The following is a 25,144-nucleotide window of genomic DNA, read 5'->3' as shown; positions in this document are numbered from 1 at the left end:
TGGGAGCCACCCACTGTGCCGTGACCACAGGGTGGCCAGGTTTGGCAGGAAGCCCGTGAGCAGGGTGCCCTCAGAAGTAGTCTTCCACACCTCGCCACTCAGCAGCAGCCCTCCTGGGGTTTTCCTGAACTCTTCTTGGCACTGGGCTTGAGGACATAGTGCTGTAGACCAAGACGAACATAGAGTCTGTTGACTTTGGAGAACTGGGTAACACTGCTTACCTCCTCCGCAGTTTAGGAAACAACTCAGATGACACAGCGCCACGCCCAACCCCTGGAAAGCACCCCAGTGGTAACGACCGTGTCATTCCCATACATATGGGCTCTGTTCTCACTGCATCGCCCTGCAGCTGCGTGTGTTCCAAACCCTGCTTTCTTAGAACAAGGGTTCCAGCTCACTGCTTGCCCCCAGAGCAGTGGCACTTTGGTCCTTGGGCTGGACACCTGGTTTACCTTCTAGGAGGAACTGAGTCAGAACAGTCATCTTCAAAGTGGGGTGGAGAAGAGGCTCCATGAGGAAGGAAGAAAAAAAAACTGGTAATGTCGTTTTTCCTCATACTTAAACAAAAACAACAAATGCGGGGACTTCCCTGGCTGCCCAGGGATTAAGGTCCTATTCTTCCACTGCAGGGGCCACAGGTTTGATCCTTGGTCGGGGAGCTAAGATCCTATGTATCGCGTGATGTGGCAAAAAAAAAAAACAAAAACACTCCATTTTCTCTTTTATAAAATACACAATCTATGTGGATACTCAGGTCAATTAATGCAACACACAGGCTTGTAGATTCTGAGAGTGAGCACAAGCTTCGCTTTCGCTGGTGGGGGATTCCCAGGTGGCACAGTGGTTAAGAATCCACTTGCCGGTGCAGGAGATCCAAGAGATGTGGGTTCGATCCCTGGGACAGGAAGATCCCTGGAGTAGGAAATGGCAACCCACTCCAGTATTCTTGCCTGGAGAATTCCATGAACAGAGGAGCCTGGAGGGCTGCAGTCCATGGAGCTGCAGAGTCAGATATGACTGAACACACACACACACATGATTAAAACTATACAGACCACTGAAGCAACACGGGTGAGTCCAGAGATTGTCATACTTAGTGAAGTCAAATAAAGACATCATATGATATTGCTTATATGTGGTATTAAAAAAAAAAGATACAAAGGAACTTATAAAGCAGAAACAGACTCATAGACTTAGAGAACAAACTTATGGTTACAGGTAGGGGCAAGGGTGGGGGTTGGGGGGAGGTACAGTTAGGGGTTGACATGTATACCCTGGTATATTTAAAATGGATTATCAACAAGGATCTACTGTGTAGCATGTGGAACTCTGCTCAATATTATGTAACAACCTAAATGGGAAAAGAATTGGAAAAAGAATAGATTCATGTATAACTGAATCACTTTGCTGTACACCTGAAATTAACACAACATTGTTAATAGTATGCTCCAATATAAAATAAAAAGTCAAAAAAATAAGACACAAAAGATCCAAAAAAAGTGGAAAAAAAAATATAGATCACCAAGGGAACACAGAGAGGATTAGTTCCTACAACTCTGAGGGGTAATTACCATTGATAATTCCACTTCGTAGTTGAGAAAACTGAGGCACAAAGTATGCCCAGTCTAGCATGAGGGTAAAACTGAGTCCTCAAACTCATATCCTTCGAGTCAGTGATGCCATCCAACCATCTCAGCCTCTGTTGTCCCCTTCTCCTTCTGCCTTCAATCTTTCCCAACATCAGGGTCTTTTCCAGTGAGTTGCTCTTCACATCAGGTGGCCAAAGTATTGGAGCTTCAGCATCACATTTACAAGACTTCTTTTTTACTGTTTTATGCTAAACAGAGATGTATTATTAAATCCCTTTAAGATTTCTACTTGATAAAAAAGGATTAAATTACATATGGTATTGAGTTGTTTTAGACACTGGAGAGAGAAAAAAAGGAAAATCTAAGTACAGATACAAGAACTATCTTTCATAGCATAATAGCTACTGATGATATAAATAAGCTATTAGATTTGTTGTCAATTTTGGGGGGTGCCATACCATGCGGCATGCGAGATCTTAGGTCCTCCACCAGGAATCCAAACTGGGACTCTTGCATTGGGAACACTGAGTCTCTGCTGCTAGACCAACAGGGAAGTCCCTGAATGTAATTTTTAACACATATCTGTATGACTACCCATACGTGATGGTGCTTTTTGACTCTTAGCTATTATGGAGGGAACCAAGTGGTTCTGTGTTCCCCACATCCTCTCTTGGGACCAGTGACACAAATTGCTTCTGTCCTGCTCACAAACTCATACATGGTTAGGATGTTACAAGAAACGAAACCAATAATGTTTGTCAAGTCCCCAAACACCTCTGTCTGGAGAAAGGATGTATCTGAGAGCCCACATCGGAGCAGTCAGCATCGTCTGACCTGGAAAGTGATGTCATGGAATGCCCTGGTGGCTGAAAAGGGAACATGAGACAGGCAGGTCTGGGAGGCAAGCCCGGAGCACAGGCAGAGAGCATGCAAGACGGGTGCCAAGTGGACTCTAAATAGGGAAGCTGGTGTAAGACAAAGAGGCTTGAAAAGAGTGAGACGGCACGTTGCCATCCCCCAGGAGTCTGTGCCGAGGAACCTAGGAATTATTTTCACGAACAGAGACGTCTGCAGAGGTATAGAGTTCCCAGAGAGGACAGAGGAATAAGGAAGAGTCCAGAGTGAATTTCCCCGACAGTAGTTTGAGGCATTAAAGCCTCTGTGACCACGATGATTGATTTATGTCAAGTGGAAAGTGCTGGTCAGGCACACTGCAGTCTACAACTGAGGTGACAGCTGTCGGAGGGTTGAAAACGGTGTATTTTTTACGCAGCAGAAGGTGCAAACACGTGATTTTAATGCGGCAAGAGTTAAATACACTGAGATTGTCTTCACGCTCACACCTCTGCTGAATAGTCAAAGGTAACGGGCTATTAGTATTTTCAGAAAATAATGTATTTTCATTTTAAAGTGTGGTACCAAAAGAAACACTTAAAGGGACACATGCATGAAAGGTTAAAAATAATATTCAACAAGTTAAGAATGTTTAGAGAAATGTACTGACACATCTGCAACAAAAAAACCCAACTTTGCAATCTCTTCATGGTTTACTTTATATTACAAATTTTGTGCCACCGTTAGATGATATATTAATTTCACTTCTTTACATACATTGAGGAAGAAACATAAAATCAGACCTAAATATATTACAAGGCATTTCAGGGAGGTGTTTTTTGTTGGCCACCGAAAAAAAAAAAAAAGATCTGAAATTTACTTTCGAAATTGAGATAGACTTGTTTAGAACCACTATCCTGGCTCCTTTTCCATTTTCAGTATATCCTGGCTTTTCTCAAGGTCTCAGTAAATGGCTTACACAAATTCTCTGGTCCAAGGTTAACATTCCAGATGTTCCAAAAAGTCATGTTCAACACATTCTTCCAGTTGTTTCAAGACCCTTGGGTTATCTGCGACAGGAAACTCCATGAGTGGAGGAGGGCCTTGGGTGTCGGCGGGCAGTCGACTCTGGGTTTTAAAAGCACAGTTTAGAGTCCCAAAGAAGGGAATCAGTTGCCTAATGCTGGAAAGAGAATGCTGGCGCAGCAGAGGGAACTCGCTCTTCATGCCGATCTCATCTGAGCTGCTGATTTCCTGCAGAAAACGAAGACACGCTAACGGTTAGAGAGGCCCATGCAGGCGGTGAAAGCTAAGACACGAGTCCTCTAAGAAAACTCCCTGTCTGCTCTGAAGACAGCAGCGTCAACTCGAATCCCATGTCCCCACTGCAGTCTTCCACCCGATATCGCTGTGAGCCATCCTGCTGGGGCCCCTGCCACCCCTCCTGTAGGCCCTTCCTCTGAGTCACGGAGGGACTCTGCGGGCACGTCTCCTTCTACAGCAGGGGTCCCCAACGTGTGGTCTATTCAGGAACAGGGCTGCAAAGCAGGAGGTGCGCGGTGGAACAAGATGAGATTACAGAGTAGACTGGACATTAGCAACACACTCCGGGTGTCCCTGTCTCCCATGACTCCCAGCTGGGACATCAGGTTGCAGGAAAACAAGCTCAGGGCTCCCAGTGATGCTGCATTATGGTGAGCTGGATCATTATTTCATTATCACAATGTAACGATAAAAGAAAGAAAGTGCACAATAAAGGTAATGAAACTACCCTGAAACCACACCCCCAACCCATCCCAGCTCCCTGGCCCGTGGAAAGAGTGCCTACCACAAAACCACCTCCTGATGCTGAAGAAGTTGTGGACCACTGTTCTGTAGGACTGTGTCCACCCAGGAGGCTTTGCCTCTTAGCATCCGGGATGAGAAAGTGACATACAAATGCTAAGACAAAGATGAAATGTACAACCCTCTCCAAGTCTGAACACTTAAGAGGCATTTTGAACACTGTTCAAAGTCATTGAAATCAAATGGCATATGAAGTACTTCACTCACCCAGAGCCCGTCCCCCTCCACCACAAATACAAATTTTGTAAAAAGGAAAACAATTACCCCATATTTTAATTTTAGAAGTTCAAGAATCCTAACAGTGTGGGGCTTGCATGCTTGGTGATCCTCCTCTAAATCTGAGGAGAAGGCAGGGCTTTCTGTGTCCACTTCGGGAACAAATGCCCACCTGTAACTGGAGGAAGAGAATCCAAGGTCAGGCACGTGGGCTCAGAGCCCACCCAAAGGGTTTCAAATAGCTTCTCTGAGATGTAATTCACGTACCACACAGTTCACTCATTTAAAGTGTACTATTCAGGACTTCCCTAGTGGTTCAGTGGCTAAGACTCCACGCTCCCAGTGTCGGGAATGTGGGTTCAATCCCCGGTAGGGGAACTAGATTCCACATGCCGCAAGTTAAGAGTTCCCACGCTGCAACTAAGACCCAGGACGGCCCAAGATACAAATAAATAAAAAGCAGATCGCACCATTCCACAGCTTTTGGTATATTCACAGAATTGTACCTCCATCACCATCCATCGCGATCAATTTTAGGATATTTGAAAACCCCAAATAGCATCGCTGCTCCCTTTAGTGCTCACCCCTCAATCCACTCCAATTCTCCCTCAATCTCATCCCTCAATCCACTCCTCAATCGAGGCCACCACTAAACCACTTTCTGTCTGTACAGGTCTTTTTTATTCTGGACACTTCATATAAATGAAAATCATGGTTGTACATGATTACATTCCAACCAATGTACTACATGGCTGTTTGTACCTGGCTTCTCTCACTTAACCTACTATCGTCAAGGCGCGCCCACGCTGTACCACGTGCCGACACTTCCATCTCTTTGTGTTGTAGACTGCAGCACTGTCTGGACACACCATATGTTATTTATCTGCTTGTCAATTGATGGACATTTAGGTTTTCTCTACTTTTTGCCTATTATGATTAGTGCTGCTATGCATATTCACGTACATTGGAACTCACTTAAAGAAAAAAAAAACAACTTTCTTTTTTAGAGCAGTTTTAGGTTCATCCAAAATTGAGCAGCAAGTATGGAGGTTTCCCATCTGCCCCCTGCCCGCTCTCTGCTAGGCTGAGCCTCCCTGTCAGCACTGCCACTGGAAGCGTACATCTGTTACAATCGATGAACTGACACTGACTCCCCATCATCACCCCAAGTCCAGAGTTAAGCTTAGGGTTCACTCTTGGAGCTGCATCTTCCATTGGCTTGGACAAGTGTGTAATGACACGTGTCCACAGTATGGTGGACACACAATCAGACATAGTTATCTCACTGACCTGAAAATCCTGTGCCCTGCCTCCCTCTCCACTCCTGGGACACACTCATCTGTTTACTGTCTTTACAATTTTGTCCTTTAGATCATCATGTAGTTGAAAACATATGGTACGTAGCCGTTTCAGACTGGCTTCTTTCATTCTGTGTTTCTAACCATAAACATTTCTACACAATTCCTCTCTTTAGGGCGACAGGACAGAGAGAAGTGGCATCTGGGGCCAGGCATGAAATGAAACATACGAGCGGCCGTGTTAAGCCCACAGGAAATGCGAGCCAACAGGGGCAGAGTGAACTGGAGAGAGTGTGTTCCATTTAGTTAATTAAAAACAAAGAGACCAAAAAAAAAAAAGAAAAGAAAAAAGAAAGAAAATACACAAATGCAGTGAGGATCACCAGTGCAAGACTCTGTTTTATAAGCACCCAATAGCAGAACCCACTGAAACACACACGAACAGAAACCCATCCGTAAACACCACTGTGAGCCAAATTCACCAAACCACAGATGTTGCGAGTAATCTGAAACTGAGTATTCTGAGCAGGCTCCTCAGCCACTGGTAACCCACATGGTGTACAGGAAAGAACAAGTGAAAGTGTTGACGAGGAAAGAAAAGTCACCCCCTTCAAAGAGGACATGTGGTCTCCTATGACTTACATTTGAAATAACGGCATCTTGTCAGGTGGAAAAGAAAGTGCTGTGTCTAGGAATTTGCAAGCTGATAAATAGAGGCCCAGCTCGCTCTGGGGTATCTCCCCCACCGACTGTCCGTTTCCATCAGAGGCTGCAACTTTAGTTCTGTTGATTTTGTTGCTGTTTCTATAAATTAACAAAGAAACTCTTGTTAGAAATTCATTCACATCCACTGTAGTCCTTTTGCCTATGAAAGGTCCATAAGAAGGTTTTTTCCTTTTGAAAAATGGTCAGAATAGCTGGTCCCTTCACAACTACTTCAAGAAAATGGTGTTTAGGATGAGCTAACCCTACATCATAAATTGATGTCCACAGTCTGGATCTTAAAAAAAAAAATCAAACCAAAAAAAATACAGTGATGTCCATTAACCTTCACATATATGCACAGACTCATACACTACTTACCTCAATGATTCATTGTCCTTTTGCAGCTCTTCTTCAAGCTGTATGAATGCCTGAATCTTAAAAAAAAAAAGAGTGAATTCAAGTTCCTATTTGAGAGAGGTTAAATCTAGCTTAATGTTTACAATTTATATGTCCATAAAAAACAGCAGATAAAACAAAAGGAATCAAAAATATGAAAAGAAAACCTACAAAATGGGAAAAAAATATTTGCAAACCAAATACAGTAAGGGATAACATCCAAAATACTTAAAGAACTCATACAACTCAATAACGAAAAAGCAAAGAATCAAATAAAAAATGGGCAGAGGACTTGAATTGACATTTTTCCAAAGAAGATATAGGAATGGCCAACAGGCACATGAAAAGATGCTCAACATCACTAATCATCAAGGAAACGCAAATCGAAACCACGATGAGACATCACCTCACACCCGTTAGAACTGCTGTCATCCAACGGGCGAGATTACAAATGTTGGTGAGGATGTGGAGAAAAGGGAACCCTTTGTGCACTGCTGGTGGGATTATAAACTGGTACAGTCACTGAGGAAAACAGCAGAATGGCTCCTCAAAACATTAAAAATAGAACTGCTGTATGCTCCACGAAACCCACTTCTGGGACTATGCTCCAAGAAATGAAAATATTCTCAAAGAGATATGTGCACCCCCATATTCAAGGCAGCATTATTTACCAGGCTGGCCAAAAAGTTCGTTCAGCTTTTTCTGTGACGTTGGAAGAAACTGAATGAACTTTTTGGTCAACTCGATACAGTAGCCAAGACATGGAAACATCCTGAGTGTCTATCAACAAATAAATGGATTAAGAAACTGTCTCATATATATATATATATGAATATACACACATATATGTATATATACACACACGTGTGTATATATACACACATACACGCATATGTATATATGTATGAGAACACACACACACAGTAGAATTATTCAGTATGAAAAGGAGGAATCTTGCCATTGGCACATCTGCAGTAATTTGGAAGGACGCTGAGGGCATTACACTATGTAAAATAAGGCAGAAGAGGAAGACAAATACTGTATGATCTCACTTATAAGGGGAAACTAAGAAACACACCAAAGCAAAACCAAACCAAACTCACAGAAGAGATCGGAGGAAGGGGGTGGGAGGAGGGAAAATTGAATGAAGGTGGGCAAAAGGTACGAACGTCGATTTATAAGACATGTTATTACTAGGGATAATGCTGGATGTGACAACTGTAGTCAAAGCTGCTCTAAGTCACAGGTGAACGTAAAGAAAGTAAATCCTGGGTTGTCATCACAAGGAAAAAATTCTTTTCTTTTGGATCCGTATGAGATGATGGATGCTAACTGAACGTGATAAGGGTCTCATGATATACTTCAGTCAAATCATTATGTGTTACACTTTAAACTTATATGCTGCTGCATGACACTTATATCTCATTAAAAGTGGGAAAAGCTCAGTTTAAAAAATAGCAAATAGTGAGTTCTATGGCGGTCCAGTGGTTAAGACGTCAATGCTTTCACTGCTGGGTTCAACCTTTGGCTGGGGAAGTCAGATCCCAAAAGTCACATGGGATGGTCAAAAAAAAAAAAAAAGCAAATAATATCAAATTAATTTAAATAACTACAGTTGACAGGTCAACTATGATTAGAGGATAAAATATCTCTACTTAACCAAGAGCTGACCATGCACTACCAACATGATTGAAAATTTTAAATTTTACAGATCAAATTAGATATACACGAAAGGATACATTATTCCTGAAAATGCATTTTAAAAAGCTCCAATTTTACCTCAAAAATAAAGTACTTGCACTTACCAATTCAGAGACCATTATTGGCCACAGTGAAGTCAAATGTTGGGGAGATATTCTTAGCAGCAAAACTCTGAAAAAAAGAAACATCTGAGCAGCAACTGAGGATGTCTGTCCCACTCTGAGATTGTCTGTCAGGCGTTCTAAGGAGAGAAGATTTTCGAGATGTCACACAAATGAGGAGTTTGGAGCTTCTCACTAGACAAAGAGGAAAAACACAACTGCAATTGCTCTGACATTTGACAACAACTGTAGGTGAGCTGGGTGTTGGGAGAATGGTATTGCTCTCCATATTTGCCCACAGCCCTCTTCTTTGTGAGGCATAGCAGTTCACGGCCTTTGCTAAAGAAGTAAACCGAGGGTCTCTTATTCCCCTGCTACAGCTGAGTAGGAAGGAGGGCATCAACTTCTGGCTCAAGCCAGAAATCCACTGCATCATCAATGAGCGTGTAAATGATGTTGGTGGTTTTTTCTAATTCTTAATTTTTGGTCATGCTGTCTAGCTTGCGGGATCTTAGTTCCCTGACCCGGGGTCAGACCTGTGCCTCCTGCAGTAGAAGCATGGAGTCCTAACTGCTGGACCTCCAGGGAAGTCCTGTAAATGTTCTTCTAAGCATTCGAAGTACCATATGTACAAACTGTAAGATCACATAGGTTGGTTGGCAGATGACACTGTATTTTGGGGGTGAGGAGTGACAAGTGAAGTGAGTAAATAAAAGAATTATTCAGTTAAGGTTAGATTTGATGACTATGACAAAAACTTCAATTCCTGCAGGAAAAAAGTTGAGTGAAACTCTCTAGACCCTAAGTCTTCCCTATTTCTCCACTGAAATAATTGCTTATAGAATATGATTCTTCTCATAATATAAGGTTTCTGAGGAATATGACAAATTGCCATGGCAAACAGCTGAACTATGGTCATGCTGGTTAAGATTCACTGGAGTACATTAGTAATAAACTTCTCTTAAAATCATATAATATTCTTTCTTCCTGAGTATTTAAGCTATGTTAGACAGTGAAAGCAAAAAGTTGATCTCTTATGGTTCCAGTATGAAAAAGTAGTATTTCAGACAACTATACCACATGGGAGAGAAGAGCATCCTCAATGATGTAAAATGTTGACACAAGTATATACATTCTATGTTCACTGCAATCCCTATAGTGACCACTGCAAAAAGCTTTAAAAAGAGACACATCTCCAAACCCACTTTAAATACATCAAAATAGAATGCTGAAAAAATGTTCAAGTAACCTCAGGAAAATAGAAAAAGGCAAACAAAGGAATGAAAAATAAAGAACAAACAGAAAATAAATAAAAAGGCATAATATACCCTGCTGCTGCTGCTGCTAAGTTGCTTCAGTCGTGTCAGACTCTGTGCGACCCCATAGATGGCAGCCCACCAGGCTCCCCCGTCCCTGGGATTCTCCAGGCAAGAACACTGGAGTGGGCTGCCATTTCCTTTTCCAAACCATGAAAGTGAAAAGTGAAAGTGAAGTCGTTCAGTCATATCCAACTCCTAGCGACCCCATGGACTGCAGCCTACCAGGCTCCTCCATCCATAGGGTTTTCCAGGCAAGAGTACTGGGGTGGGGTGCCATTGCCTTCTCTGTAATATATCCTGACATGGCAGTAATTACATTAAAGGTAAACTGTCTAAATCCACTAGTTAAAAGAGAGAGATTGGTTGAATAGATTAAAGAAATGACCTACTTGTATGCTATCTTACACAAAACTCACTTCAAATATATTAGTAGGTTAAAGATAAAAGGATGGGAAAAGACACACTGGGCAAACATTTAAAGAAAGCTGGAGTGGCACTATTAACATGGAATGGACTTCAGAGCAGAGCAAAGCACCAGGGTCAAAGACGGACACTGCAGAGTGAAAGGTCAGTTCAGCAGGAAGACATAACATTCCTAAATGCCTGTGTACCAAACCACAGAGGTCTAAATTACAAGAAGAAAGAACTACCAGAACTCAAAGAAAAATAACTTCTGACAACTGTAGCTGAGGTTCAAGATCCCTACCCCATGATGGATAGAAGCCTTAGGAAAAAAAACAGTCAAGTAAGGATATAGAAGAACCGAGCAATACCATCAGCCTGCAGGATCTAAAAACACTTGCAGAACACTCCGCTCAACACAGCAGAATGCATCTCATTAACTGCTCGTGGAACATTCACCAAGACTGCTTAATGACCCATGACAAAGTCTAATTTCAACAAATTTAAATTCTACAAAGAATGTTCTCTGACCACGTGTGTGTGCTTAGTCACTCAATCGTGTTTGACTCTTTGTGACCCCATGGACTGTAGCCTGCCAGACTCCTCTGTCCATGAGGATTCTCCAGGCAAGATTCTCCAGGGTTGCCATGCCCTCCTCCAGGGGATCGTCCCAACCCAGGGATCAAACCCAGGTCTCCCGCATTGCAGGCAGATTCTTTACCGTCTGAGCCATCAGGGAAGCCCACTCTGACCATAATGGACTCAAACTGGAAATTAATTATAGAAGAACAACTGGAAACATTTGGAAATTAACAAACTTCTATTAATAAATAAGATATGGGCTGAAGAGGAGGCATCAAAGCAAATAAAACATATAAAGCAATGAATGAAAATTAAAAGACTATCAGATTTTGTGGGATACAGTTAAAGTAATGAGAATGAAATGTATAGCACTAAATGCTTACATTATAAAAGAAGAAAGCACTCAATTCTATAATTCAAGCCTCTATCTTACGAGACTTGGAGAAGGAAATGGCGACCTACTCCAGTATTCTTGCCTGGAGAATCCCATGGATAGAGGAGCCTGGCAGGCTACAGTTCATGGGGTCGCAAGAGTTGGACACGACTTAGTGACTACACCACCACCACCACCACCTAAAAGCAAGGACAAAGAAGGGCATGATAAAGAGCAGACATTAATGAAATTGCAAACGAAACAAAAATAATACACACAAAAAAATTCAAACTAAAGTTTGGTAATTTGAGAAGAACAATAAAACTGATAAACTTCTAGAAACACTAACCCCAAAAAAGAGAAGGTAAATTACCAATATCAGGAATGAAACAAAGGTTATCTCTATAGGCATCAAAAGGATAATGACACTTGAATTACTGTTTAAATGAGGATGCAAAATGGTACATCCACTCTGAAAAACAGTTTGGCAGTTTCATAGAGAGTTTCTTAAGAGTTTCTTAGAGAGTTAGATGACAAAAGTCCATCTAGTCAAAGCTACGGTTTTTCCAGTGGTCATGTTTGGACGTGAGAGTTGGACTATAAAGAAAGCTGAGCACTGAAGAATCGATGCTTTTGAACTGTGCTGTTGGAGAAGACTCTTGAGAGTCCCTTGGACTGCAAGGAGATCCAACCAGTCCATCCTAAAGGAAACCAGTCCTGAATATTCACTGGAAGGACTGATGCTGAAGCTGAAACTCCAATACTTTGGCTACCTGATTCAAAGAACTGACTCATTTGAAAAGACCCTGATGCTGGGAAAGACTGAAGGTGGGAGGAGAAGGGGACGACAGAGGATGAGATGGCTGGATGGCATCACCAACTTGATGGACATGAGTTTGAGTAAGCTCCGGGAGTTGGTGAGGGACAGGGAGGCCTGGTGTGCTGTAGTCCATGGGGTCGCAAAGAGTCAAACATGACTGAGCGACTGAACTGAACTAGAGAGTTAAACACACATTTACCACAGGACCCTGTAATCAAACCCTTGTGTAGAGAAATGACAATTTACAACCACACAAAAATGGTACATGCATGCTTATCATAGAGGCTTTATTTCTAATAACTCCAAACTGGAACAACACAAATGTCCTCCAGTTACATGGATAAATGAACTGTGAAACATTCATAAAATGCAGTATTATTACTCATTAAAAAAGAGCAAACCTTGATACACTCATGAACCTACTTGCCTCTGGATGGATCTCAGAGGCATCGTACTGAATGAAAAAGCTGTTCTCAAAAGGGGACATGCTGCACTATTCTATTCATACAATATTCTCAAAGTGACAAATGAAAGTGATGGAGAACAGGTGAGCGGTTTCCAAGGGTCAGGGCCGGGTAGAGGGTGTGCCTCTATAAAGGAGTGAGTGGCTTGATGCTGGGAAAGATCGAAGGCAGGAGGAGAAAGGGACCACAGAGGATGAGATGGTTGTATGGCGTCACCAACTCAGTGGACATGAGTTTGGGTAAACTCCAGGAGTTGGTGATGGACAGGGAGGCCTGGCATGCTGCAGTTCGTGAGTCAGACACAACTGAGCGACTGACCTGAAATGAGTGGCTTGAGGGCATCGCTTAGTGGTGAGGGAAGAGTTCTATGTCCTAGCTGTGGTGCTGTCCACAAGAATTTGTAGAGGAGATTCATTCACGGAACTGGACATACACACAAACATACACAAGAAGGATGCATTGTAGAAACTGGTGAGATCTGAACAAGTCTCTAGTTGAGTTGCGGTAATATTCCCATGTCAATTTTCGGTCTTGATGAGGGACTATGCTTATGTGAGATGTTACCACGCGGAAAGCTGAACAAATGGTACCCAGGAACACTAGGTACTATTGGTGCAACTTCTTGTGAGTCTTAATCTATTTAAAGAAAAAACAGATTTTAAAACAGTGGTTTGTACAAATAGGGCATATTTTGTATTGATACTTCAAATCAAAATTAAACTCGAGATTATTCTTCAGTCCAGATGATCTATTTTAGAATCTCTAATACGCCTTTCTTAGCTGAGTGGTAAACCTTACAGGCTTAAGGAGTCCTTGTGAGCAGACAGAGGAGACAGCCCTGAGCCAGAACCATGCACCACTGTCAAGGTTGCGGAATCGCGTTTTAGGCTGGCCAGGTAATCTCGCTGAGCCCACTTCCTATCTGTGAAACTCACCTGCCTCAAAGGGTGCTGCCTGAAGACCACAGCCTACTGTTGGGAGCCAGAGAGCTCAGACTCCAGTCCAGGGTTTGCCAGGTAGTGGCAATACAACTTTACAGAGGTGCTGATCCCTCTGAGCATCGGTATCCTGATGTGAAAATGGAGCTAATATGCGACAACGAGGGAGACTTAAAAGATGGGAGGGACTTCAGGAGACCTAGAAGGAGCTGCCCTCATCAGTTAAAGGGCACGGAGTGTTGCCTTGGGGTCTTTCTGATCCCTTCGTCAGGGGCCTTTCTAGGGGGTGATGACTATCTTCCTTTAATTCTAGACAAGCAGCATTTGGTCATCCTTCCCATTAAACATAATAATTGCTTTGAGCTCATTTACAGATTCTTCTGAGGTCAATGTAAAATTTATGTCATGAGGAGCCAAGATATACGGCGTTATTTAGCTCCACACTCCATGCACAACGATCGCCCTCACCCAGGGCTGCTTGATGGTGGTCAGTCAGGGGGAAAGGACCCCAGAGGGGACCCCAGAGGAGAAACACCAGGCCTTCCCTATTCCTGCCTCTTCTGATCAGGCCTTGACTATCCACCACAGTGTGCGATTATCTAGAACCTTCTGGATCGTCTACTCCCTTGACCTCAGGGCTCCAGAGGCTATTCAGTGACCCAAGACTGTCAGAGAATACTCTGAAACCCACCACTCCAGCACCGCCAGAGAGTTCCACTCTATTTTTTCAAACAGGTAGTATTTAATAAAAAAAAAAAACACACCCTTGAATTATCCAAAGTGGAGGGTATTTATTTGGAGAAACTCTTTCTCCAAGGGCTCCCAAACCATTTCCTACTTAAAGTCAGCATGAAGGTGATGTTCATATACAGATAAGAAAGTAAAAGTGAAGTCGCTCAGTCGTGTCCGACTCTTTGAGACCCCATGGACTGTAGCCCACCAGGCTTCTCCATCCATGGGATTTTCCAGGCAAGAGTACCGGAGTAGGTTGCCATTTTGCTTCTCCAGGGAAATCTTCCCGACCCAGGGATCGAACCCGGGTCTCCTGCATCGTAGGCAGATGCTTTACCCTCTGAGCCACCAGGGAAGCCCCATATACATATACGCCATATATAAAAGTACCATATATAATGTATATGCTATTCTGTGGCCCCTACTTCCCTTCCCCTCTCATGATCTCTCAGAAATGAAATGTTTACATGCTGCCGTGGTCAGACCCTCCACGCCGCTGGTTAAGGAAGGCCACTTTCTGTGTTCTTGTTCTGCACACTGAACAGTGTCTCTTCAGCCCTCTGGGGCTCAGCCCAGGGTTTAGGAGAGCGTCTGATGGAGAGAAGGTGGGCTGCCCAGGGCACTGGCCCCTGCGCTCTGCTTCCGGGACAGGGGGCTTGACGCTGCCCTTTTAGGCCCCCGTCCCGTGGCCAGGTGTGTAAAGCACCATCCCAGATGCTGCCCATGAACCACAGGAAATGGGGTTCCTGTCATTCTTCCTCCCTCCCAAATCCTGTAAGGACGCCACGAAATTCAGCTCTGACTGTGCTCGGAGCTGAAGGCTTTGGGGGGCTGCCATCATCTTCATGGGCATTCCTGGTCACCCTCTGATCTCATCAGCCTGTTAGTACTTCGAGTAAGGACATGTCCTATCTGAATATCCGCTTTCACACATCGTAGGCATTCAGGATGTTACGGCATGAACATCTCCATGATGCGCTTGACATTGCGGATGTTATGTCAGCTGAAGTATAAAATGGTATTTTTTATTATTGCCAGTGTAAAACACTATCATAGTTAATACCTGGGAAAGCTGTTAATGTTTTGGTCTAAAATCATTAAGACCTTTCAAATGGTTAATCAAGAAGGGACGTGGGCTGAGAACTAGTAGTACTAATATTTAGGGAAAGCATATACTTCGTGAACTGACAGATATTTATACGAAATTTTTTTAGGAAGGCAGCGTTAAGAGACCTATTGCATAATTCTACGTGGAACAACCTGAATACCCTTCCATTGGTGACCGGGCAAACAACTCACAGAATGGAACACTGTAGAGAAACAAACAAAAAGGAGTAACTCTGGGTAAGTGCAATAGCATGAATGACTCTCAAACACAAAAGAAGCCAGACTCAAAGGCTCTACACTGTCTAATCACATTCACATTTATAAGACATTCTGGGAAAAGTGAAACTATGTGAGCAGAAAGCAGATTTAGTGGTTGATGGGGTCAGGGGAGGAGATGACTTCTGAGCGGCAAGAGCGAACTTTCAGGGGTGATGGAAATGTTCTGTATTTTGACTGTAGTGGTGATTACATGACTGTGTGTTTATCGAAATTCACAGAACTGTACAGCCAGAAGGGTGACTTCTACTGTATGTAAGGTGTCAGTCACTCAGCCTTTCTGACTCTGAGCGACCCCACAGACTGTAGCCCACCAGGCTCCTCTGTCGTTGGAATTCTCCAGGAAAGAATACTGGAGTGGGTAGCCATTCCATTCTCTGGAGGATCTTCTGGACTGAGGGACTGACCCTGGGCCTCCTGCACTGCAGGTGGATTTTTACCATCTGAGCCACTAGGGGAAGTCATCTTTACTGTATGTAAATTATACCTTAATAAACCTGACCCTGCCCCCAAATGACTGACATCATCATAGGTTTAGTACTTATAAAACTGTTTTTACACTAGTACTCATGATATTTAACATGATCTTGAAAGATTTTTTTTTTTTTTGCTTCATTATATCTTGTTTAGGCTATAAGTCTTAAGAAAAACACATTTCTATTTGAGAATTCTTTCATATCTTGGAGGAGGGTGAATTAGAATGTTCATCTTAACATTTCATGAGGAGGGGAAAAAAAAAAAACCCTTCAAAGTCATGTGTAATATCCACATTCATTTTTTAAAAAAGGATTTTTGATGTTGACTGTTTTTAAAGTCTTTATTGAATCTCTTGGGCTTCCCAGGTGGCTCAGTAGGTAAAGAACCTGCCTGCAATGCAGGAGACGCCAGAGATGTGGGATTAATTCCTGGGTTAGGAAGATCCCCAGGAGGAGGGCATGGCAACCCACTCCAGTATTCTTGCCTGGAGGCTCCCCGAGGACAGAGGAGCCTGCTGGGCTGCAGTCCATGGGGTCGCAGAGAGTTGGACACGCCTGAAGCAACTGAGCACAGCACAGCGTTGAATTTGTTCCAGTATTGCTTCCGCTTTATGTTTTGGTTTTTTGGCCTGGAGAGATGTGGGATCTTAGTTCCCCAACCAGGGACTGAACCCCCTACCCCCTGCACTGGAAGGTGAAGTCTTCACCACTGGACCACAAGGGAAGTCCCAATCATTCATTTTTGAGGCAGATAAAGGATACTGATAGGATGAAGGAGAGAAAAAAAACTGCTAAGGAAAAAAGGCACTCCTCCACAGTCTTGCTCCTTCACTAGCCTCCATTAGGCTACACCCTCTGAGTATCTGAACTGCACGAGGGATTGAGCAGGGGACAGTGCCGAAGAAGCATGGCCAGACTTTAAACAATAACCCAATAAAGACCAACAGCATTATGCTGCTAAGTTGCTTCACTCATGTCCGACTCCGTGCGACCCCATAGACGGCAGCCCACCAGGCTCTCCCATCCCTGGGATTCTCCAGGCAAGAACACTGAAGTGGGTTGCCATGTCCTTCTCCAATGCATGAAAGTGAAAAGTGAAAGCGAAGTTGCCCGACTCTAGCGACCCCATGGACTGCAGCCCACCAGGCTCCTCCGTCCATGGGATTTTCCAGGCAAAAGTACTAGAGTGGGGTGCCATTGCCTTCTCTGAACAGCATTATAGTAACTGATTTTTAAGACAAAGTTCCCGATTTGCCAAAGTCCTTCTACGATCGCCCCTGCGGCACGCTCATCTAACGTTGGCCCATTCTGCCAGCACATGCTGTGGGCCCCTCTGGTCTCCAGCCTGGGCCTGTCTGTGAGGGGAGGGGGTTTGGGGGAAGGGCGGGCCTTCTTACCTTGGATTAGAGGAAGGTAAAGGTGGTACTGATCAAGTTCTCCACTGAAGACAGCGAAAGCCTGGCGCTTTAGCAGCATGGCTTTCTGCTCAAAACTGGAGAACAGCTTTAAAGAACTGCTCTGCATGTCTGAAATAAATACAGCAAATAAGTTTCACTTAGTGAGGAACCCACAATGAGAGGTAAGTGATGAGAAGTTCACACAAGTGTTCATTCCTATCTTCCCTGGTGGAATATGGTCTTGATTAAGGGCATGTAGCTATTATCCAAATATTTAAAACTTATAGAAGTATTTATTTCTTGAGCGATACTTAATGATAGGGTATTTGAAGACAATATGCGGTATAGGAAAGTACTCCTAACAAATTATGGTCACCTTATCATTGCTTTCAAAAGTATTTTCTCCACTATAAAAATGCAAAAATGGTGGTTAGAGGCATTCTTGTCAACTGACTGGAACTAGGAAGGTTCATTCATGGAGTCCCAGCAAATACTATGCACCACATTATAGTCTGTGGCTGAAACTGCACCATAAAATGTTTGAGTCACATTCTGAAATACGTGGTAAAAGCTCATTATGACCAAAAGGCATCGGTCCTTTAAAGTATGACTTACGTGCCCATTAACACAGAAAAACTTACTCATTAGATCTTTAAACATTGTTTTCTCATGAGTCAGAAGATGGTCAATAATGGACTTCCAACTGGATATTTAAAAAAAAAAAAAAGCAAAGTTAAATATGCAAAGGGTGACAGCCCAATCAAAAATATCAAAGAAAAACAACATGTCCCTTTAAGATTAAAAACTGCTTTCTGAAAAGTTACTGAAAGGGATGAATTAGGAGAAACTAAGCAGAAGCTCTTCATTTATAACCGTAATATAGGGAGTAAATAACATACGAAGTAATGAATAATTCCCAGACCACCATAAAAGAAGGCATTTGTGTCAAAGTCCTTTGGCTTGTACAAAAAAAAGAAAGTCGCTCAGTTGTGTGAGCTCCTTTGTCCATGGAATTCTCCAGGCAAGAATACTGGAGTGGGTTGTCATTCCCTTCTCCAAGGGATCTTTCCAACCCAGGGATCGAACCGGGTCTCCTTCACTGCAGGCGGAATCCTCTACCATCTCAATCAAAAGGCTTTTGCAAGGCTTGCCCTTAAATGTATTTGCACAGATGAAGTCCATACACTTGTATTGAGGAAGAGCAGTGGGGGTCCCGAAGACTAATACCACTAGTTTTCATCAGAGCCTCCCACAATGCAACAGGATTACAGGGTGAAAGTCGCTCAGTCATGTCCAGCTCTTCGAGACCCCAGGGACTATACAGTCCATAGGATTCTTCAGGCCAGAATACTGGAGTGAGTGGCTGTTCCCTTCTCCAGGGGAATCTTCCCAACCCAGGGATTGAACCCAGGTCTCTGGTATTGCAGGCAGATTCTTTACCAGCTGAGCCACCAGGGAAGCCCAAGAATACTGGAGTGGGTAGCCTGTCCCTTCTCCAATGGATCTGACCGACCCAGGGTGAAAGCCAAGGTCAAAGAAGCTGACCAGTCTCTACCTTGACCCCTGCTGTTAATGAAGACATGTTCAGCCAAGCCACGGGCAGAGTTACGAGTGGTTCTGCTGACCTCCGAGTAGAAAGCACAGTCAGTTCAGCCTGATTCTACACATCTCTGCTGCCCGCGCAGAGCCTGGTGGCTGCATGGTCTCAGCGAGGACTCGTGGAGTGTAAGCCCAGAAGTTGGGGGGAGGGACCCCGGAGGGTCACCACAGAGCCCTGACGTCTCAGTGCTGGTCCAGCATCTTGTGATTACAAGACAGAGCAGCACTAGGCCAAGTACCGCTGGAACCCCTTGTTATGCTCTTTAGGAATAATAATTCTTCTCTTGATTATTAAAAAAAAAAAGGGGGGGCACCAGTGTCATTTTCAAAAGACTTCAATTCCTTCCCCGGAAATACACCGTTAACCTGTGAGGGATGTCCTAAGATTTGGGATGATAATAGCTAGCTCTGCTCGCCATTTCAGGAATGGGAACTAATTATAGAAACCCACACACTTTGCCACTTGATGGTTCCCGGCCCGTTTTTTAAATCAGGATGGCGTTTCTTACTGCACACAAGATGTGTCCATCTGGAAGAAGGCCGGATCCAAGAATAACTCCAGGGCTTCTTTCTTCCAGGCTCGTTTGGTATAGGCATAACCGCTCAGAGAACTCAGCAGCTGGGCGCCCGCCCGGAAGCTGGGGGCGTTATAGGTGCTGCAAGGGGGTGGGAAGGGTAAAGGGTCAAGGTCAGAGGCCGTGAGAGGAGCCCTGTTGGATGCATTTCCCATTAGCCATCTTCCCACACCTGGGCAGGAGTGGCCGGGTTTGGGGGGGTTACAGAGGTGCGGTGGCCGTACCTGTGATTGCGCAGGTAAGGAAAAACATAGTGGAGCAAACGTGAGATCAAGGGCACCGCTTTCTCCTTCTCGTCACTTCGGTAAACCATGTCCAGGAGCGACGCCAGGACCTAGGAGAACCAGAATTGGAAAACAGGACTCTCCTAAAGGAAGTGGCAATGTGGGCACATACAGCCTAGCAGGACAACCCCACGGGGCAGCCGGAGGCCCAGGCTGGTTTACCGGCTCAGCCGGGATGGTGCAGCCCGAGCCCCCAGTCTCTAAGAATGGACGCGCCCCCGTGAAGCCTCATTCCCCTGACGGGGATGACGAGGCAGACACGTACTTACCTCTGCCAGGAGGGACAAGGCCTGCACGCTATACACCGAGGGTGCAGAGGCGGACACCATCGCTGAGGTGGCCACGGCAGCATCTGCTGAGAGAGCCATTTGTGTTTAAACCGTGACAGATGGGGGATGTGCCCGCTGGCCCAGTGGTTAGGATGCTGCGATCTCACTGTTGGGGCCAGGGGTCACTCCCTGGTCAGGGAGCTAAGATCTCACAGGCTGAACAGCCAAAAAAAACAACCTCAAGATGGACTGGTCACCATTTATGCCCCGAAAGCATCACGTGAACGTGAGTCACGCGTCTCCACCTTTCACGCTGAGTACGTGTGTAAGTACGTGTCACATAGTCTTCTCACGTGTTCAGTTTCAGCAACTGAGAACCTTTGTTTAGCACCAGCTCACCATCTTCCTCCCCGCTTCTCTTCCCATCATCATTCTTGCAACTTCAACATCCCCTCGGGTGGTGCCTTGGTCACCCTGGCCTCTGAGCCGCTCTTTTCAGCGATCTTTTTATTTTGCTGCAGCTCAGCCGGCCACTGTCACCCTCACACACGTGGTCGCGCCAGTTTCCCAAATCTCCATCTCTGGCCTCCTGTCGTGACCGTGTCTTACTTCACCTGCTCACTTCTTCTTAGAATGCTGCTATGACAGCTTCCTCCAGCCCCTGCAATTCCCCACCTTAATTAGCCACCAACCCCCCAGGTCTTCGCGTCTCTTCCTCCCCACCCATACTCGTGGTCCATCAGCCACCTTGAGAGCATCCTTCATTCTTTTTCTCCTCTCTCCCTCCTGAAGCACTCACTCAGAGGCATGCAAAGCTTGGCTAAACCCAGTGATTGCCTAGTTCTGCACAGCAAAATGCTCTGGAGAAAATCAAACCACTACGAAATAGATCTCACTCTATTTCATGACCATGAACCTCAAAAAACACCTGATGCTACTAGATACACCTCCCCAGGTATCTCCGCGCTATGCTGGCTTCCTCACTCTCCAACCGAAACCACCTCCTCCCTCCAGAGCCACCACTATGTGCGCCTTCTCAGGGGCAGCCTCACTTCATATTTCATTCAGAAAATGAATGTAAACAAATGGGAACTCCCTCAGTTTGGACCCACGCGTTATTAATCTAGAACACTGATATCCATGTTCTCTGCCTTGTCTGTTTGATAGACATGTTCCTGGCTCTTGTCAAAGAACAGTAATTCCATTTACCATGTTAATCCTGGCCCTTTGGCTGTCAAGACCTGATGCTGGGAAAGACTGAAGGCAGGAGAAGAAGGGGATGACAGAGGATGAGATGGCTGGATGGCATCACAGACTTGACGGACATGAGTTTGAGTAAACTCCAGGAGTTGGTGATGGACAGGGAGGCCTGGTGTGCTGCAGTCTACGGGGTCACAAAGAGTCAGACATGACTGAGCGACTGAATGGATGGCCATCAAAAACGTCACTTTCTAACTATCCTTTCACTTTCTGGGACTTCCCTGGTGGCTTAGACGGTAAAAAGCGTCTGCCTACAATGCGGGAGACCTGGGTTCGACCCCTGGGTTGGGAAGATCCTCTGGAGAAGGAAATGGCAAGCCACTCCAGTACTTTTGACTGGAAGATCCCATGGACGGTGGAGCTTGGTAGGCTATAGTCCATGGAGTCGCAGAGAGTCGGACACGGCTGAGCGGCTTCACTTTCACTTTTCACCTTCTGATATTGACTCCTATTGCTCTGCTGCACTGTTCCATCACCATACAAATATGCTTAGATGAACTCTAACTGAGAAATAAGCCAAATAAACGGTATTCTTTGGCGCTTAGTACTATTCATTACGGCTTCCCTGATGGCTCAAGCGGGACAGAATCTGCCTGCAGTGCAGGGAACGCGGGTTTGATCCCTGGGTCAGGATGATCCCTGGAGGAGGAAATGGCAACCCACTCCAGTATTCCTGCCTGGAGACTCCCATGGACAGAGGAGCCTCTCGGAGAATTACATTGGCAAGTGGGGAAGGCAGCATAGCGCCGAGGGACATTGCGGGGGTGGGGGCGGTTCTCTATGGGAACCTTTGCAGCTCAGTTGGTAAAGAACGTGCCTGCAATGCAGGAGACCCGGGTCTGATTCCTGTGTCGGGAAGATGCCCTGGAGAAGGAAATGGCAACCCACTCCAGTATTCTTGCCTGGAGAATCTCCTGGACAGAAGAGCCTGGCAGACTATAGTCCATGGGGTCACAAAGGGTCAGACATGACTTAGCAACTAAACCACCAGCACCGCTCTATGGGAGGGTTGGCACATGGGCTGTAGTCCATAGGGTCTCAAAGAGCCGGACACCACTGAGCATGCATTCACTACTTCATTCCTGTCCCGCTGATGATTAAGCCTCAGCGGGTTATCAACACCCACTGCCAGGTCCTTCTCATCTCAGCCTTTTATCCCCCCCGACCCCAGCGTGCCATGACCCCCAGCTGGGTCCAGAGAGCCTGCGTCCTTATCTCACACTGCTTCTCAGCAGCCTTCTACCACACGCCTCCTCCCTCCTTCTGGAAACACTCTCCTTCATAGTTTCCATGACTTGATGTTTTCTTGGTTTCTCAACCTACCCCAGTGACCTTTCCCAACTCTTTCCCAGACCATCTCAAGATTTAATATGGCCATGCAAACTCAGGCTCCATTCCCCTCCCCTGAGATGTTCCTGCTGCCGTCTTCTCCATCGCGGGCAGCTGTTTAAACCAAAACCCGAAGTCGCCCTTGAGTGCCTTTCGGTGACTCTCACGTCCCAGTCCATCAGCAGGTTCTGGGGACCCTGCCCTCCCACCAGCCCATACGTTCTAGCATCCGTGCCTCTGATTCAGTGTCAGTTGTGCCCGAAGCAACCACGAGAGCTTTCTGTCTGAACCTCTGGTTTCTGTTCTGGGTTGCTGCGGCCCATGTTGCTCCCAGCTGCCACTCTGATGTTTTCTGAAAACTCAGTCTGATCCTGTCACTGCTCCAAACGCTTGAATGGCTTCCCGCAGCAAGCGGGCAGACGGCCAAGCCCCGAGGAGAGCTCAGCCTCGAGCCCCATGGCCCTCCTCCCCCCCGCTCTCCAGGACCTCGCCTGACTGCCCGGTAGGCTCCCAGCGGGCTGGTCTCGAGGTTTCTCAGTCTCAGCCCACTCCCACCCCAAGGGTTTTCCATTCCCGCCCCCACCCGCCCTGGGGAGTGCCTCCTTAGGTCTCTGCATGCTCGCCCTCTTATGTTTATGGCTGTGCTGGGTCTTTGCTGCCATGCATGGATTTTTCTCTAGCTGCTGCAACTGGGGGTTCCTCCCTGTTGTGGTGGGCTTCCCTGGTGGCTCACATGATCCAACTGCCTGCCAGGGAGGAGACCTGGGTTCGATCCTTGGGTCTGGAAGATCCCCTGGAGGAGGGCACGGCAAACCAATCCAGTGTTCTTGCCTGGAGAAATCCATGGACAGAGCCTGGCGGGCTACAGCCCATGGGGTCACAAAGGGTCAGACACGACTGAGACGCTAACACTTCTCGCTTCATTGCAAGCGTGCAGGCTTGGGCAGTTGTGGTGTACCAGCTTAGTTGTCCTAAGGCAGGTGGGCTCTTAAGCTCCCTGACCAGGGATGGAATCCTTGTCCCCTGCATTGGCAGACGGACACTCAACCACTGGACCACTAAGAAGTCCCCACCCACCCCACTTTATCTTTCCTTTCTCTGCACAACTGTCATTTCCATGGGGATATGTTCTGTAATATCTAAAGTGAACCCTGCCCCACTCCCATTTAAAAAAAAAAAAATATATATATATATATATATATATAAATTTGGAATGACTTTGCATCTCCAGAAGAACTGAAAGATACCTTTGTTAATTTACTCTAGACCATCACCTTCCGTGTCACCCCCGCGACAGCAGAGGCCCTGCTCGTTCTGTTTGCTGCTGGAGCACCAGCGTCTAGAACACAGTGCATGGCAAACACGCAAGATGGAAGACCCTGCATGTCTGCTCCATGCATAAAGACTCCAAGCCGAAAAAACTCATCATTTGAGGCCTCATTCTGTTTCATGCTTGATATGGCCGGGGTGCATCCTTAGTTTGTTCAAGACTGAAATAAAAAATAGTTATGATCCAGAGACCTTTTTGATACTCTGCTGCTGCTGCTGCTAAGTTGCTTCAGTCGTGTCAGACTCTGTGCGACCCCAGAAATGGCAGCCCACCAGGCTCCCCCGTCCCTGGGATTCTCCAGGCAAGAACACTGGAGTGGGTTGCCATTTCCTTCTCCAATGCATGAAAGTGAAAAGTGAAAGTGAAGTCGCTCAGTCGTGTCCGATTCCTAGTGACTCCATGCACTGCAGCCTACCAGGCTCCTCCGTCCATGGGATTTTCCAGGCAAGAGTACTGGAGTAGGGTGCCATTGCCTTCTCTGATACTCTACAGTTTGCTAATTAGCTCAGCTCAGTTCAGTCACTCTGTCGTGCCCGACTCTTTGATACCCTATGGACTGCAGCACGTCAGGCCTCCCTGTCCATCACCAACTCCCGGAGTTTACCCAAATTGCTCCTTAAGAAGCCTCCAAGTCACTTTCCGCTTTGAAATTCTATGATTTTTTTTCTTTTTACGCTGCATTGTAGGGTCTTGGTTCCCCAACCAGGGATCAGACCCATGTGCCCTGAATTGGGAGCACTGAATCTTAACCACTGAACCAAAGGAAGTCCTACGATTTCTCTTCTTAAATAAAAAATCAGATAATTATTTTATTACATTACTGTCTTGAGGTTAAATCTAACGATGGCACAAAAGTCAGGCCCTGTTACATTTGACACAGTTCAGCTGAGCTGTTGCTGGCTGTTCAGTCGCTCAGTCATGTCTGAC

The 25,144-nt window shown here is 45.5% G+C and overlaps 1 protein-coding gene across 12 annotated transcripts in view; it reads right to left on the bottom strand.

Annotated features, from left to right (window-relative positions):
- Positions 1–3,117: 3,117 nt before the first annotated feature.
- Positions 3,118–25,144, bottom strand: part of DOP1B (DOP1 leucine zipper like protein B) — a 130,175-nt gene continuing 108,148 nt past the window's right edge. For 2 of the 12 annotated variants that reach the window (XM_042238307.1, XM_042238315.1), the window contains exons 28-37: positions 20,299–20,384; positions 19,970–20,079; positions 19,680–19,826; positions 18,213–18,274; positions 17,572–17,700; positions 8,689–8,825; positions 6,866–6,921; positions 6,425–6,586; positions 4,533–4,662; positions 3,118–3,677 (exon numbers count right to left, since the gene is read on the bottom strand). In XM_042238307.1, the coding sequence (XP_042094241.1) occupies positions 3,423–3,677; positions 4,533–4,662; positions 6,425–6,586; positions 6,866–6,921; positions 8,689–8,825; positions 17,572–17,700; positions 18,213–18,274; positions 19,680–19,826; positions 19,970–20,079; positions 20,299–20,384 (1,274 nt within the window). In that variant the 3' untranslated portion in view covers positions 3,118–3,422. Of the gene's footprint in view, positions 3,678–4,532; positions 4,663–6,424; positions 6,587–6,865; positions 6,922–8,688; positions 8,881–11,371; positions 11,562–11,585; positions 13,282–14,354; positions 15,319–15,359; positions 15,626–17,571; positions 17,701–18,212; positions 18,275–19,679; positions 19,827–19,969; positions 20,080–20,298; positions 20,385–25,144 lie in introns of those variants that run through there. The other 10 variants (XM_042238313.1, XM_027961557.2, XR_006057540.2 and 7 more) reach the window with 9 other exon arrangements.

The sequence above is a fragment of the Ovis aries genome, chromosome 1, assembly GCF_016772045.2.
Source record: "Ovis aries strain OAR_USU_Benz2616 breed Rambouillet chromosome 1, ARS-UI_Ramb_v3.0, whole genome shotgun sequence".
NCBI lineage: Eukaryota > Metazoa > Chordata > Mammalia > Artiodactyla > Bovidae > Ovis > Ovis aries.
The sequence above is the reverse complement of the archived record's forward strand: the minus strand, read 5'-3'. Positions and strand labels throughout refer to the sequence as shown.